General features: G+C 40.5%; 2 protein-coding genes across 5 annotated transcripts in view; one reads left to right on the top strand and one right to left on the bottom strand.

The window, feature by feature from the left end:
* The window catches only part of map3k15 (mitogen-activated protein kinase kinase kinase 15), a 258410-nt gene that overhangs the window by 151528 nt on the left and 89530 nt on the right, over nucleotides 1–17352 (top strand). The gene's annotated exons all lie outside the window — the stretch shown is intronic.
* Nucleotides 1–17352, bottom strand: part of LOC125739682 (uncharacterized) — an 83016-nt gene that overhangs the window by 11807 nt on the left and 53857 nt on the right. The window contains exon 1 of one of the 3 annotated variants that reach the window (XM_049010051.1): nucleotides 6302–6729. The exons of the other annotated variants lie outside the window; for them this stretch is intronic. Within the exon in view, the coding sequence (XP_048866008.1) occupies nucleotides 6302–6323 (22 nt within the window). The 5' untranslated portion in view covers nucleotides 6324–6729. Of the gene's footprint in view, nucleotides 1–6301; nucleotides 6730–17352 lie in introns of those variants that run through there. 3 annotated transcript variants of the gene reach the window in all.

Raw genomic sequence — 17352 nt, 5'->3', positions numbered from 1 at the left:
TTAGCTGGATGATTTGATGTATCGGCAAAGTGCGGGTAGCTTGACCACAGGGCTATTTCTGTCTCAGATCACATCTCTGTTTCTACAAGTGATCACATTGTGTTAAAGGTTTTGTACCATATACATTATTATCCAGATTTATTATTCATAAATCTGATTCTTCAAAACCAACGTTAAATTAGAGTTTGCTGAATATAAAGTGAATACTGCCTTCTATAAATAACAGGAATAATGTAAAGCCTAAAAGAACATTGTAGAAGAGTTAAATATGGGGGGGGGGGGGGGGGGGGGGCTCAAATTACGCTCCCAACCTAAGTAAAATATCACAGTGTAACCATGTCAGTAACAGGAATCCCGACTTAATCAGAAACGCATTTTGCTGAGGGAATGAAAAACCATTTCAGCACTCAGCATTACTGTAACAGACTAGGCCTACTTCATTAAAAACACATTCTCATCCTCACTGCTTTCGGACGAGCAGAGAAAACACAATTAGTGAAAACTGCCGTGTTTCTGCCTGTCTCTAAAATGATAAAAACCTTAAACATCCAAGTATTATCATTTACCATTGTTCTGCGTCATGCACACAAACTAAAACCATGAACATCCCATGTCTGTGCTGAAACAGAGGCTGCCAGCCTACTTGAAGAAGTTTGTCAAATTTTCTTGGTGAATCTGAAAGAGAATTTTTCATGTCCAGTCATAGCTAGGGATCGGAATTGAACTGGTGCCATTTGAGGACCGGTTCCAAATTTTCCAAAGCATCAGAATCGTACATCTCTGAACTTATCAATTCCTTTATCGATGCCGGTGTTGTACTCTAACCTGTCCCCTTGCCACAGATTGCGTAATCGCTGTTTTTAAAGGCAATGTTCAAATAGCAAAAACCACATTTTTATTAGTGCTATTAAGTTTAAAACACCTGGATCAGTGTCATTTTCTATATCAGGTTTGCTCATTGTGGGATCTCCGTCTACCTCATCTAGGCTCCATCTCTCTGGGGCTTCGGTCCTGGCAAACTGTCATCATGCAGCACTGCTTTCATGGCTGAGGGCAGATTGGGGGATTCAGCAGGGCTGTAACCAACTATGAGGTCACCAAGGTCCAGATCTCGGTAATTTTTTAAAGAGTTAAAAATTAAATTTGAAGCTAAATATTCACCTGCATGAAAAAATCAGCAGTTGAAAATGTCTGTGGGCCAAGTGCATTTTTAATTCAGGTCAAATGTGTTATTAATAGTTTCTACTGTGTGTGAGAGAGAGCTAGAGCATTCAGTATAAGCATGATAGAGGATGTGCGACTTGTGGACCGCAGACAAGCGCTTCACGAAAAGCAGCTCGAATTCACACTCTGTGTGTGTGACCATGCAGCATTGTGAAGGAGGGTGTGCAGGCAGCATCTCATTCAGTGAGAAAAAACAGTGATTATTATCTGTAAAAAACGTTCCTAAAACACGACCTTCTATAGCTTTTGCAGGAAAGATAATTGTATGAAACATGTTAAATATAAGCATAGGCAAGGCTACTCTGGGCATGGTAAAGGTTGGGTTTCATTCATATTACGCCTAATGGGCTAGATTAGGTTAATTAACGTCTTGCACAATGTCATTAATAAAAAATAATAATAAACAGCATATGAAGGGGACGGCATCAGTAATACTGTCCATATAAACATCCATCCATCCATCCATTTTCCAAACTGCTTATCCTACTGGGTCGCGGGGGGGTCCGGAGCCTATCCCGGAAGCAACAACAACAACAACAACAACAACAAATTTATTTTTATATAGCGCATTATCACAACATTACATTGTCTCAAAGCGCTTTACAGTATCCTCACCCAAAGCCCCCAGTGAGTAAGCCATAGGCGACAGTGGCAAGGAAAAACTCCCTAGAAGGAAGAAACCTTGAGAGGGACCAGACTCAAAGGGGGAGCCCATCCTCCAGGGGCCGGCAGGGATAGTCAAATAGAGAGATGGTTAAGTGCCAGAGATAGGCCAAGTCACATTGTCCCCAATAAGATTTGGGAAATAACTGGAGAGCAAGGAAGATGATAAGCCAATGCCGAAGCCGAAGCAATGGGCACGAGGCAGGGAACAACCCAGGATGGGGGGCCAGCCCATCGCAGGGCACACTCACACACCATTCACTCACACATGCACACCTATGGGCAATTTAGCAACTCCAATTAGCCTCAGTATGTTTTTGGACCGTGGGGGGAAACCGGAGTACCCGGAGGAAACCCCACGACGACATGGGGAGAACATGCAAACTCCACACATGTGACCCACATGGAGACTCGGACCCGGGCCATATAAACATTTCAAAGTCAAATTTGGATAACAAATGTATTTCATGTTGGCTTGTAATGGTATGTTAATATTAATTTCATTTTTATTCTTATATAAAATAATATCAAATTACATGCTTTCATACCCATAATATTTTATTGCCCTGTAATGTTCTTATGATATAGACCTAAATTCATTCAGTAAGGCACAAGCTCTACATAACTTTCTGCAACCGAAACCATCATTAATTGATATAAACTCTAATTTAACACTGCCTACCCCCCAGAAAACAAGCTGCACATGACAGACACGTCAAAGCAATTTAAACAAAACATATTAGATACATTTCTTACAAAAAAGCTTAATTTAAATCAGCCCCATGATGAAGAAACAGACACACACGTACACACACACACACACACACACACACACAGAGGTTTGTAATTATATCTTTGTGGGGACTCTACATTCATTGCTATATGGAGAATTGTAATCTCAACATAACGACCTTAAGACTTTTTACATTTTTAGTTTTTTGATTGGAGACACATCTTTGTGGGGCCAAAAAAACAGGTTTTTATGACATTGTGGGACACATTTACTGCCATTTATAAATAACAGGAATTATGTGAAGCCTAAAAGAACGGCGTAGAAGAGAGTTGGATATGGGGGTGGGTTCAAATTACACCTCCACCTTAGTAAAATATCACAGTATGATCATGCCAGCAACGAGAATCCTTAGCTTTCTGTTTCTATCTGTTATGTCTTAAATCAGCCATAAAATACCCTCAAAACAATAATTTATCATCTAATCTGCTTCTTACCACTTGGTTACCTTGTTAAGCTGCCTTATCCATGAAAAGATTGATTTTAATATTTTTGGTGTGGCTTTCCGGACCTTTCTTTTGACAGCATGTATCTCATTTTCAATAAAAAAAAGATGGTAAAATAAACCTCAAGAGAATTATATAAACAAACTGAATTGGTCTTATCTTGCCTTACAGGTATGGGCATGACTTGCCTAGTGAAATTTTTTAAAATATATTTTGTTTAAATAGAGGTTACTGACAAAGTCAGAAAGCTGTGATGCAGTACATAAATCTATGTGGTGCTTTTGTGCACAAACGGGTCGGTGCCGACCTCAACACGATAGTAAGGTTAATCAGAAGCGCAATTTGCTGAGGGAATGAAAAATTATTTCAGCACTTATCATTACTTTGACAGTCTAGGCCAACTTCACTGAAAACATCCTCACTGCTTTAAGACCAGCAGAGAAAACACAATTAGTGAAAACTGGCATGAAACCTTAAACATCTGTGTCCAAAAGTGTTATTGTCAGTATCACAGGCTTGAACTCACAGCCCAATTCTTCTTGTATTTTTCGTTATCAATTGATAATCATTATTGTTTTTATTACTATAATGAGTTTTTATTACTGTACAATAATGAGTTTATATTACATTTACATTTATTACATTTAGTTTTTATTACATTTACATTTAGTCCCCTAACCCTAATCCACACACACACTGTAGGGAGGGTTTTTGCTCTCTGCTCTGCCAAAGTCACCCAGAGTGACCTGTTTAAGTTTAAAATGTCTCTTTCTCTTGGCATAAAAATGTAGTTTTTGCTAATTGAAATAGGCCTCATTATTTTTCAAGCCCTGGCTGCAGCTCTGCTCCCAGTCAACTCACGCCGCATCAGGACCTGGTACATTCCTGTCAGAGAGCTGTTCACAAGGTTTGTCTCTTACTTATCCATCATAACGGTCTGTCACCTGACCCTTCTGTACTCGCCATGTCATTGGGCTGCAGATTATGGAAGATTATAAGCACAAAAATTCAAATGGCAATTCATTTTGCAATTGTCAATTCAATATTCAACCAGAGCATGCATTTGTCATTTCAATATTTAATCTGTGCATGTAATTTGAAAATATATTTTGCAATCGGCAATTCAATGTGCAAAGTGCCTATGAAATCCTTAATTAATTTCATAATGTTTTGAATAAAAAATAGAATGACAATTCACTGAATTGCATTTCGTTTTGCCATGGGCTTTTTGCCTCTTTATTCAAATGGCAATTCATTTGGCAATTGTCAATTCAATATTCAATCAGAGCATGCATTTGTCATTTCAATATTTAATCTGTGCATGTAATTTGAAAATACATTCTGCAATCGGCATTTCAATGTGCAAAGTGCTTATGAAATCCTTAATTCATTTAAAAATATTTTGAATAACAAATAGAATAACAAATCACTGAATTGCATTTCGTATTACCATGGGCTTGTTGCCTCTTTATTCAAATGGCAATGGCGTCCCCGGGAATTGCATTGCATGTTCGGGAGAAAACTCAATTTGCAATTCCCAACTGTCAGACCGCTCATCAAGGTGGACCTTCATTAACGACGTCACTTCCTTGTTTAGGGCCTCGCTACCATTCAACGGATTTGTTCGTTTAGTTAGAATGAGTAATGGCGGCAGAAGAGCTTGCAGTAAATATTTCTGCCTTAGCAGATGACATGGAAATTAATCGGGTATCAGCAGTAGATGCGTTTGATAGGTTGTTTGTGTTGTCACAGAGAGTAGAGGAACTTACAATCTTAACTGGACTTGATACGAGAAGGGTGCAAACTAATGTAGCTCAGACGTTACATCAAGTCACGCAGTTGGTTACCCTCTGTGACAACACAAACAACCTATCAAACGCATCTACTGCTGATACCCGATTAATTTCCATGTCATCTGCTAAGGCAGAAATATTTACTGCAAGCTCTTCTGCCGCCATTACTCATTCTAACTAAACGAACAAATCCGTTGAATGGTAGCGAGGCCCTAAACAAGGAAGTGACGTCGTTAATGAAGGTCCACCTTGATGAGCGGTCTGACAGTTGGGAATTGCAAATTGAGTTTTCTCCCGAACATGCAATGCAATTCCCGGGGACGCCATTGCCATTTGAATAAAGAGGCAACAAGCCCATGGTAATACGAAATGCAATTCAGTGATTTGTTATTCTATTTGTTATTCAAAATATTATTAAATGAATTAAGGATTTCATAAGCACTTTGCACATTGAAATGCCGATTGCAGAATGTATTTTCAAATTACATGCACAGATTAAATATTGAAATGACAAATGCATGCTCTGATTGAATATTGAATTGACAATTGCCAAATGAATTGCCATTTGAATAAAGAGGCAAAAAGCCCATGGCAAAACGAAATGCAATTCAGTGAATTGTCATTCTATTTTTTATTCAAAACATTATGAAATTAATTAAGGATTTTATAGGCACTTTGCACATTGAATTGCCGATTGCAAAATATATTTTCAAATTACATGCACAGATTAAATATTGAAATGACAAATGCATGCTCTGGTTGAATATTGAATTGACAATTGCAAAATGAATTGCCATTTGAATTTTTGTGCTTATAATCTTCCATATTCGTTGAGCCTTAAGCATGTACACAAATGTAACAGAATATATTGCAGCTGTAAATGCTATTGTTAAATGCACTCAAGTATGTTATTGTCTGAAGAACTTATACTTCAACATGCGTTCGCACTATATCAATGTAATGCAAAGCATCTGTATATGTGACTTGTGGATATAACCTGTCTGCCAGCATCTACCCCGATTACACATTACCAGGCATGTCTAAAGCAGTATTTATATAGCACCTGTACCTACATACCCAGTCATGCTTGGATTAAGGCATGCTTTGTGGGCAATATCCTAGTATACCTAAAATATGACAGGAAATCACAAAAATAGGGAATATTTATGGTAGATGATGGGGAAATTTAGGGTTATTTTTGTGATCAACAGTCTGAAATCTATAAAATACAACCAAAAGTGTATAAAAGCAAAATCTTCATTGTCCAGTGTAATTTTTATTATGTATGCAATGAACAGATCATTCACATAAATATTTGGATGCTAAACACTATAAAGCAATAAAATTGTAGGAACATCACAAAATGAAAATGATTCAATACTTACAAAGGAGTATGAGGAGAAACATTTGTAAGTGATTTTAAGTATCAGGAAGCTGTCTTCTTTCAAAGATAATCCAAGATGTTTTTTAAATGCTGAACTAGAGAAGTATTCAGTACCAAATAAGAGTCAGATCACAAAAAGAAATACTAATACTGCAGCCTGTTAAATGTGTGAACTAAACAACGTTTCACACTCAGCTCTGCTCTGGTATAAACCGGACATTAAAGCAGGAGCGGTTTACACTGAACTGCCAGCTGGTCCTTTAATGCTGGACTCTGTTCACCGCAGAGATTCACACTAAATACAGAAATAACCAGCAGGGCAAAGAGGAAGTGAGTGAAAACAGCACAACACTGATAGTTTAGCAAAACACAAGAGCTGCTAACTTAAGCTCGCTGAACACAATCTTTGTGGGTCCAGTGGACTCTCTTGCAGTGTTGTCACCAAAATACCAAAATATCAAACTTCAATACGATACCAAAAAAGTACCAAAACCATTTTCAACACTCAACACTACATATTGTTGTGTCCCCCAGCTGAGTTTCATCTATATGGTTGCATGTTGGGAGCCCGATCAGCAAGAAGCCCTGAGCTCGCCGGGAGCCAGCAGATTCACACGTCCTCAGTAGAAGGGGTATGATACTGTGAATAATGTGTATTCCAGTAGAGAGAGGGGGGTCTCTTTATGCAGTAACGGCCAGTGAGGGCCTGTGTATTCCCCTACAGAGAGGGGGGTCTCTTTATGCAGTAACGGCCAGTGAGGGCCTGTGTATTCCTCTAGAGAGAGGGGGGTCCGTTTATTTGTGAAGTTAAGATATTGTTACAGTAGAGAAAAGGCCAGTGAGAGTCTGTGTAGCAAACGTGATTCAGAATTACTGCCCTAGAGAGAGGGATGGTCTTTTGGTTTTAACTTGTGAGGCAAAAGTACTGTTATGTTATGAAGCAAAGGTATTGTTATTTTGCAAGCAAGGGTATTGTTGAAGAAGGTAAGTCCAGACAGAGCCAGCAGAGTAAAAGTTGCAGATACTGTGTTAAAAGAAGAGGGTCCGCTGGATCGGACTGATTGTGTTAAGAAAAAGTACTCTGGGAGTAGAAGGGCACAGAGAGGGTTTAGTTTGATAGGGAAATATTTTGAGAGAATGAAGAAAGTGGCTGTATATCAGTTTTGTGCTGAGACTGAAGAACTTAACAGATGAGTGCAGTGTTTAGGTGTATGGAGCAGAAATAGTTGTTCCAGTATTTAAAAAGTGTAAGAAGTCTACGGTAGGCGGTGAATTCATAAAGATGCAGGAGGAAGCATTTGCGAGCGATCGCAATTATCAGTAGTATAATTGAGGGTAAATCTTAAGACATCAGTAAAGCAGAAGGATTTAAGAGTAAGTAGAGGAAAATGTGAGGAGGCACATGGGATGTGAGGAGATGGAGACATTGATAAAGTACCAAAAGGCTAACAAAAATATGGAAAGGTGTAAAAATAAAAGGAGTGAGGAACTGGAGGTTTTGAGGTTATTTAAGGCAAAAGGAGAGGCCTGGAGAAGAGAAAAATGTGATGAGTGAGAATCAGGCAGGAATAAAAGGGGAAAGAGAGCAGGAGGAGTTAGGGCTGCCGTCATACCAAAGTCAGTACCTGTTAGTGGAAGAGCCTCCCCAGCCATATAAGGGCCAATGATACCCAATGATACAAGGGAAAGTTCAAAAGGGAAATAATGCATTGCAGGGAGGTCAAGAGAAACGACAGAGGAATGTCAGGCTGCCTAGAGGGTACAGGGAAGTGAGTGCCCTGCTGTGGCAGGCAGTGGGGGAAAGACAGCGAGATAACAGGAGGCAACAGTGGGAGGCCAAGCGTGGGGATCTGACAGAAAAGGCAGAGCTATGGGGAGAAGGTGTGATTGGTGATAATGCAGAGGGGCTGATGCATATACTGGACACCCCTAACCCTCCATACAGAGGAAGGAGTTCATCAGGAGAAGGAGAGAGAAAGAGAATGAGGAAGAAAGAGAGGAAGAGGATGAGGCAGAGAAAATAGCAGTGAGAAGCAAGAGATCTATAAAGCCCCCAAAAAAGTATTCGATGCTCCTATTGGTGGTAAAAGGAGCACAGACACAGTATCTGCCATGAGCAGGACAGGATCTGGAGGGCCTGCTTCTCAGACTCCCAGTTCCAACTGTGGCAATACGGGATGTGAAGATGGTTCAGGCTTGTGTCCTGGGGTTGGACAGGATGGAGGGGGGGCTGTGAAACAGTGTCCTGGCAGCAGGAAGTCCTGTAAATGATGCATGTCTGTTTGATGGTTACCATAGTAACCTCCGGCAACAGCTGTGAGTCATATTTTCTCTGAAACTAAGTGCAGATATGGGCAGATATGAAGGTGGGTCCCATAAAGGAGGGGGAGAGCCCAGCTGTCTATCTGCAAGCTCAAGAAAAGCAGTGGTGCACTGAGACAGAGCAGGACCTGCAGGATTTGGTGCATTGGAGGGCACTGCAGGACGCCCTCCCAAAGCCAATGAGAAGCAGGCTAAGGCGAGTGGGGGGGCTTATTGCCAAACCTGAGGAGCAGTACTGTGAGCAGGCGATCCACACTGCTGACTTGTACAGAGAGGAGGAGGACTCTGCCTGATGAGTGTGAGAGGGAACAGAGGAAGTAACTATGGATTGGATGGATGGAGGTTTCCTCAGAGGGCACCCATTTACCCACAAATTAGATGATCTCTGAACAGACTGGGGAACAGGCCGCTTTAGCTCGTGTGTTGGAGCTGTAATCAGCCCGCACACACCTGTCCAACCTGCATGTTCCAACACCCAGTAGAGGGTGTAAATATGCCCATACTAATAGTAGAATATACCCCAGTGAATTTGTTAGGAGGTTAGTTCATGATGTGCATGCAGTGAATGAGGTAGCGGAGGCTCAGACAGTGAAAGTTCCCGATCCTCACACTGCGCTAACAAATATGCCCCCCAGTGCAAAGCGGTTTACAATTGTGGATTAGTGTTCGGCATTTTTCAGTGTGACCCCAGCAGAACAGTTACAATTTTTGTTTGCGTTCACCTATAGGGGTCAGCGGTACACTTCGAACGCTTGCTTAGGACAGATTTGGATGGACTGAATTTAAGAAGCACAGTGATATAGTTTATAGCTCATCTACTGTGTGCTGACAAATTAGCTGACTGCCATTGAGACTCAGTGCTGTTGCTGAAGGCCTTGGCGAAAAGGGGGCATAAGATGGCCAGAGCTAAGCTGCTATATTGGCAAGAGCAATACCAGGGTGGTGAGATCAATCATGGGAGCAACGTGCTGAACCTCCGTGTGGACACAAAGGGGGGGCACAAGGACGCTGAACGTCTGATTCGCAACCATGAGGGACTTTTTGTTGCACCTCTATCACTGCTTGACACCTTGATAATGGATGTGCATAGTCTTGACAATTGCACAAGGGGGGGGATGTAACCAAAAAAAAAACAAGGTTTATGAGTTGAAGTTGTACTTAAGGAGTCTAACCGAAAAATCCAAAGCTATTTCTAAACTAGAAAAGGAAAATCACAGGGTTACAGGATGAGATGGCAAGGAATGCAGGTCAACATGCAGGGATGTTTGACTGGTGGTATAATATGTGGGAGGTTGGCAGTGAGCAATTATGAAGCGGCTTTGCTTAGGAGCTGTAATTATTCTTGCTCTGATATCAGTGTACTGACATACTAATCTTTTATTGTGTAGTTCCATTACTGCGCCCCCTAGTGGGCAGAACGCTGTCCAACATGTGACCCTATAGCTGCTTTGTCGAAGGAGGTGGGAGGACCGTTTAGATCAGCAAATTCTTGGCCCAACATGGAACCAGACTACAACACAGAGGTCGCTGACAAGGTCCTGCCAGATCGGGAGTCAAGCCGTTCCTGCCATGAGTACAACATGAAGGAACCGCTGGGGAGCAGCTCAGATCAGAATCGTGAAGAATGAAGAAGTATATGTTATGGACACTGGACTGCAGCATCATCAATTAACCTTTCAATTATCCCTGTGTGAGAAATATATACACTTACATATTCAAATTGCGTTATGTTGTCTTGGTAGATTATGTAGGTAAAGTGTATGCAATATCCATCCATCCTTCCATCCATTTTCCAAACCGCTTATCCTATTGGGTCGCAGGGGGTCCGGAGCCTATCCCGGAAGCAATGGGCACGAGGCAGGGTGAGCAAATACTCATGATGTAATTATTACAATATGATCAAATAAGTATGTTTCTGCACCCTATGTTAACATTCTGTTGGCTATTTTATTTTAGTCCTAGTGGTATGAACATCCACCTTAATTAGCTCTGCAACTTATCACTGTATTGAAGATCAAACATATTATCAACCTTGTAGTTAAGCGACATGTAGCCAGCTGAAGCTGCCAAGATTTGCTACTGAACAGAAGGGAATCAGCTGATTTCGCCAAGAGTTGTTGAGTATTTTACAAAAACCTAGTAGAGATTGTCGCATCACAATTATGTTCAGCTGAGGGGCCAATCAGTAAACATAAATGATTCACAACCTTATCACCTGGGGGTGTGGATCAAGGGAGAAAACAATGATGGTGAATGGTTGAAGGAAAGATGATGCTTAAGTGACGAGCCAAACATAAGAAAATGCATAAAAATCAGTGTAAACCAGTAGGCGGTATAGCAATACACGATATTTTCTGTGAAATTTCCTGCAGGGTGTCCAGGCTTAGTTGTAATTTCGATGTTGCAATATAGACTGAATCTGAAGATCTACAGAAACGCTTCTGGGAAGGAAAAACCACAAGAACTTCTTCCTGGTTGCATGGATATGAAGCCTCCTGTTAGCAAATAGACACATTTTTGTTATAACCAGACACAGAGGAGAGCTTTGCTCCAGCCGATATCTTCATTTTACTGAAATAATGCACATTCGTCTGTACAGCTTCACTCATTTCGCTGCTCTGTGAAGCACACTGTAGTTTAATGACCCCCCATATATGGTAGGTAATTGTTAATTTGGTAATTTTAAAAGTTTAATTTCAAAGGTTGTTATCGCTGACGTTGTCGGATAATCTAAAAAGTTCCGTTTTAACGGAAGTGTTAATTTAGTGTTTTATTGTACTTGGCACTTTATTGTTTTAACTATAAATTAATTAGATCAACTAAAAGTTACAGTTTTTTACAATCGCTATGACAGTTTTTGCAATACATTTAACAAGTTCCCTAAACTCTTAACGTACCAATACATCTAAAACACACAATTGGCAAAACGGTTAATTTCATGCTCAAAATCACACGTTGTAAACTAAACCTCAAAACTAATTTTCAAAATACAATAATAAAGTACCACAGTACACTATATCTAGCAAAACACTGCAAACATGTTTTAAAATCGAATAATTATTGAAAACACTAACACATGTTCTCTTCCAACAGGAACATTTAGTCAATCATAACACATTGACAAAAAAACACTATCATCAGCTGAAATTACAGAAACTGCATTATTTTATGTGTCAGGTCTGCCCTTATATTTGAAACCTTTCTACATTTTTGTTTTGTTGCGTTTAGTAAATGCATGCATTTTGTTTCCTTTGCTGCAGAAATTCAATACAAAAAAATTTATGACCATCTCAAAGTAGCTTTATAAAATGTACAGTTTATGTAAAAAAAAATACAGACACAGAACTGCTGCAGTACAGACTTCTATTTGCATTCTAACTCCTCTCCCTCTACCTTGTCCCACTCCTCTCAATTGTCCTGGTACTTGTCTTCCTCTCCCTCGTGCAGGCATTCTTTCTTTCTTTCTTTCTTTCTTTCTTTCTTTCTATATGTTATGTTTAGAACATGATGTTATCTGTTCTGCCATACAGTGTGAAAGCATTTGTAGATTTGACTGTAAAATTACATTGTTTTTGTCTTGGTTGAGCTTGTGTGTAAAAGAAGTTCAAGCATTTTAAATTGGTGTTACCTGTATGCATTTTGTATCATAGCAACAAGAAATGTGTTAATTGTATAGCCTACAAAGACGGATGTTGTACTAACTGTGTTAAGAGTTTAGGAAACTTCTTAAATGTATTGCAAAAACTGTCATAGCGATTGTAAAAAACTGTAAATGGTGGTGATTTCTGTACCTCAAAGAGAAACCCTGTGGAACAGGCCCGCGGATCGCCCTGTCGGCCGAGGCGGATCTGGTGGACTCGTTTGTCAGGGGTAAATTAGAGTTGGTAATATAAAGGAGAGTCTCGAAGTAATCCGAACAACATAAACGTCATGACTACAATTTGCTGAAATAAGGAATTTAATAAAATGGAGTCAGATATGTGTCTAAAAGAATACTTTATATATTAAAAAGGGTAAGTAATTCCCAGGAGCGCTTGGAAGGATCAACACACACTCACAGCCTTCGGCTACGCCATTGGATTCCGCCATTGGGCCAGTGGGTGGCTCCCTACATCATGAACCTGCAGGTATGTGTCTGGATGCTCCTGTTCCAAAAGTCCCTCATGGTTGCGAAACAGACCATCACAAAGGTCCAAGTCTTTAGAGACATGGATGCTATACAGTTACCTGAGATGAAGAGTGGACTCCTTCAGTACTGTAGATGGTAATTTCCTGAGGGGAGGACTAAGCCGCATGTCCACTTGAGGGGCTGCCATCCGGGATCCCAAAGTATCCCAACGTGCTGTACCAGTGCATGATCCCCGACCTGACCTGGACTAAATGTAAGTAAACAAAGATAAAGTGCATTTAAACTGGGGTACCTTAAATCCAACAAGTTATCCAGTTAACTAACAAACCTTGCTTTATGATGCAGGGCACTGGTTCATAAAACAGTTACAATGCATATATGCTCTATTAAAAAAAAAAAAAATATATATATATATACATATATATATATATATATATATATATATATATATATATATATATATACACTAAGATTAATTCAATGAGCATAATTAATAATTTTTCCATAAATAATTTATCTAATTCACAATCTGACCATAAATGGCAGGTTTATAATTTATGTGTTAGAGTAGCAGCCTTTAACCTTAGTTACTGTGAGCTACTTTTTCAGCGTCTGATTGTTGCGATTGACGACAAAAGCCCAATAGATCGACCTGTTAATCATGATCAACCGGTTCACAACCACTGTGTCAAAGAAACTGGTTCAAGTTTTAAATATAGCATCACCCTTCAGTACAAAGAAGAACAGAAATGTATCTTGACTAAGAATCCACTAATAACTTCAGCCGAGACTCACAGGTACCTTTAAACGTGCTCTAGCAAGGGATGATTTGGGTTCATCATCTGTTAAAATACTGGCTACAATCAAATAATTCCCACAATTTCTCAACATGTCAGTCTCAGGCTTTGATAGCTGCACATTTTGGTCTTTAGAAACCCCACCTAAAATGAGGTGGGGCAACTGCTGAACGCCGCACAGACTGCAGAACACCACACCGACTGCTGAGCAACGCCAGACAGTCAGCTGATTGTGGCGTGTCACAGATGCAGGTGCCCCACAGAAGGCGGGCAGTGAGAGTGTCACAGATGCAGGTGCCCCACAGAAGACGGGCAGTGAGAGTGTCACAGATGCAGGTGACCCACAGAAGACGGGCAGTGAGAGTGTCACAGATGCAGGTGCCCCACAGAAGACGGGCAGTGAGAGTGTCACAGATGCAGGTGCCCCACAGAAGACGGGCAGTGAGAGTGTCACAGATGCAGGTGCCCCACAGAAGGCGGGCAGTGAGAGTGTCACAGGTGCAGGTGCCCCACAGAAGGCGGGCAGTGAGAGTTTCACAGATGCAGGTGCCCCACAGAAGGCGGGCAGTGAGAGTGTCACAGGTGCAGGTGCCCCACAGAAGACTGGCAGTGAGAGTGTCACAGATGCAGGTGCTCCACAGAAGACCTGTAGTGAGAGTGTCACAGATGCAGGTGCCCCACAGAAGACGGGCAGTGAGAGTGTCACAGATGCAGGTGCCCCACAGAAGGCGGGCAGTGAGAGTGTCACAGATGCAGGTGCCCCACAGAAGGCGGGCAGTGAGAGTGTCACAGATGAAGGTGCCCCACAGAAGGCGGGCAGTGAGAGTTTCACAGATGCAGGTGCCCCACAGAAGGCGGGCAGTGAGAGTGTCACAGATGCAGGTGCCCCACAGAAGGCGGGCAGTGAGAGTATCACAGATGCAGGTGCCCCACAGAAAACGGGCAGTGAGAGTGTCACAGATGCAGGTGCCCCACAGAAGGCGGGCAGTGAGAGTGTCACAGATGCACCTTGCCGCATCTTCGGCTGGGATTCCTTCATAGTCTGTGGCATACAAATGCAAATGTGTGGATAAGGAAATATTTATGGATCACGGTACATATTTGTGGGTTGTCTTCTGTGGGTTACAAATAATAAAGTCCAATATAAACTTCCATAGGATTTTAGCAGCAGCATTTTCAATGAGTTAAAGCTTTCTGATAGTCTTTGGGGAAGACCAGTCAGGAGAGCATTACAATAATCCAGTTAACTGGCGATAAATACATGCTTAAGTTTATCTGTCTAGTTTAGGAACACAAGCTAAGATTTTAGCAATATTTTTAAGATAAACTGACACCTTAGATAGGACTTTGATGTAGCTGTTGAAGTTAAGGTCCTTGTCTGTTTAACACCAAGAATATTGATTTGGCCTGTAGTCTGTAGAGTCCTAGTGCCTAGAAAACCATTCATTTTGAGTCTTTCAGCTTTGTTACCAAAAAGCATTATTCCAGTTTTGTCTTTCTTTAATTGGAGCAAATTTTGTTGTATCTAGTTATTTATTGCCTTGAGGCGCAGACTCAGTGAATCTATAGGACTATAGTCATTTGGCAGCAAAGCAAAATAACTGTCATGATGAGCTACCTTGTAGTCCCGAAGAATCTGGCCAACTGAGATCATACAACAATTAAATAAAAGGGGCCCAAGAATTGATCCTTGAGGGACACCATAAGTCATGATGGTACGTTTGGACTCAACTGCTAATATTCCCTTACAAATTAGCTATACAGGTATATAGCACCCCCTAGCATGTTTTCCCTTATTACTGTACAATATTTATTATTTTACATTTTGTTTTATCACTGTTCTGTATTAAAAAGTTTAATAAAAAAAAAAAAGTTACTTCTTCTACTATGCATGCGCACATTCATCACGCATGCGTCCACGGAACACTTCCACAGGCTCGATACTGCGCATGTATTCACATTTTGCAGCAGACTGTGATTGCGTGATTCAGGGCGCGGACGTCATGTATCATCATGCATTGATCACGTATTGTGAGATGGGTCATCGATGTTTATATTTGTAGTTCAGCCGCCACTTTATTGTGGTATTTAAACCATTTTGCTTTGCTGATTGTAATACTTGCATCTGTGTGCGTATCGCTTTTAGTGCCTGACAGTAATCTTACATAAGGTTTTTGTGGTATTGCTGAATAGATGCCTTTTCTTTAGAAAATGGAATGAAATTGGGGTGTAAATCAATGTTTCGTACCCATATTATAATAACTTAAAAAAAAAGTTCTCTATTCATCAACCAAAATTCTTAACCTGCCCGTTGTTCCTTGTGTTTTAAGAAGGAAGTCATGTGTGTGGGCGTAGTATGTGTGGATCCCCTCCATATAGTCATTTTAACTGCTGCTATTTACTATGGCCCTGTGTTATTCTTTTATTTATTATACTTTTTTTTTTTATCTTGTAATGTCACTGTCACTTTTCTTGTATCTGTGTGGTCTTGCCAGTTAATTTCGTTGTCCAGGCAACTGAACAATAACAATAAAAGTCTTGAACTGAACTTGAACCGATTTTTCTTTGCCTGTAGGGCTATAATTAAGGGAAAGGAAGCTAAAAAAACGTTTCCCCTTAATTATGGACATGGGCATTGTTTACTGTAATTCTTGTATATCTGGTTAATGTTTAGGTCATTTTATATCTTACTTTGCTTATCAAAGGGTTGTTATATATGTACAGCATTTCCTAAAAAAAAATCACACCAAAATAACAGTAAAGAACTTTTATTTGCACAACATAAAACGTAACACAATGCAAATTTATCTAAAATTACAAAACCAGAAACAAAAGGCCAGAAGACAACAGAGGACAGGAACCAAAAACTCCTCAACAAGGAGGAACAAACCTCCGGGGGTCCAAGGTCAACTGGCCACCCAGCCCCCCGGGCATGATAACATTCCCGGCTACTCACAAATGATATATTTACAATTATGTACAAGGTATTTTCATCCTCATTTAAAACAACTAAACATATGGATGTGTGGTTTGGCCCAAGATAAAACAACCGTTCATCTGTCAGAAACAAATTTAATTCGTTTCATTTAGCACAGGGGTGTCAAACTCCAATCCTGGAGGTCCGGAGCCCTGTGTAGCTTAGCTCTTTCCCTGTTCCACCACAAATGGTTTAGCTTATGAGCTCTGTGGTAATTAGCACAACGAGTTGAATCAGATGTGTTAAATGAGGGGAAACCAAAAACTGCAGGGCTCCGGCCCCCCAGGACTGGAGTTTGACACCCCTGGTTTAGCGCCATAAAACACAGCTGCCATATCTGACATGGGTGTGTGGTTATTACACTGATACAATTAAGAAAAGAAATGATTGAGGAGGAGAAAAAGCAGGCTTAGTTTAAGTAACTTCACAGCACATCGAACTGGGTGTAATACGTAATGGTAATTTCATTTAGCACATAGAGAAAAACGTTAAAGTAATGTCACCTTTCACTGTAAAATTGACAGCCATACGCCACATTTTACGTAGCTCATTCTGAGGCACATTTTTCATTCATTTTCGCCCTCCACCCCTTCCGGGGTATGGGCCGCCAAAGGTAGATCTCCAGAGGTTTCTGTCCTGGGCAGAGGTGGGTAGAGTAGCCAAAAATTGTACTCAAGTAAGAGTATAGTTACTTTAGAATAATATGACTCAAGTAAAAGTAAAAGTACTCATCCAAATAATTACTTGAGTAAGAGTAAGAAAGTACTTAGTGAAAAAACTACTCAAGTATTGAGTAACTTATTGAGTAACTTTTGATTTATTGTTTC

Source organism: Brienomyrus brachyistius, chromosome 4 (assembly GCF_023856365.1).
Source record: "Brienomyrus brachyistius isolate T26 chromosome 4, BBRACH_0.4, whole genome shotgun sequence".
NCBI classification, from domain to species: domain Eukaryota; kingdom Metazoa; phylum Chordata; class Actinopteri; order Osteoglossiformes; family Mormyridae; genus Brienomyrus; species Brienomyrus brachyistius.
This window is presented reverse-complemented; position numbering and strand designations above follow the sequence as displayed.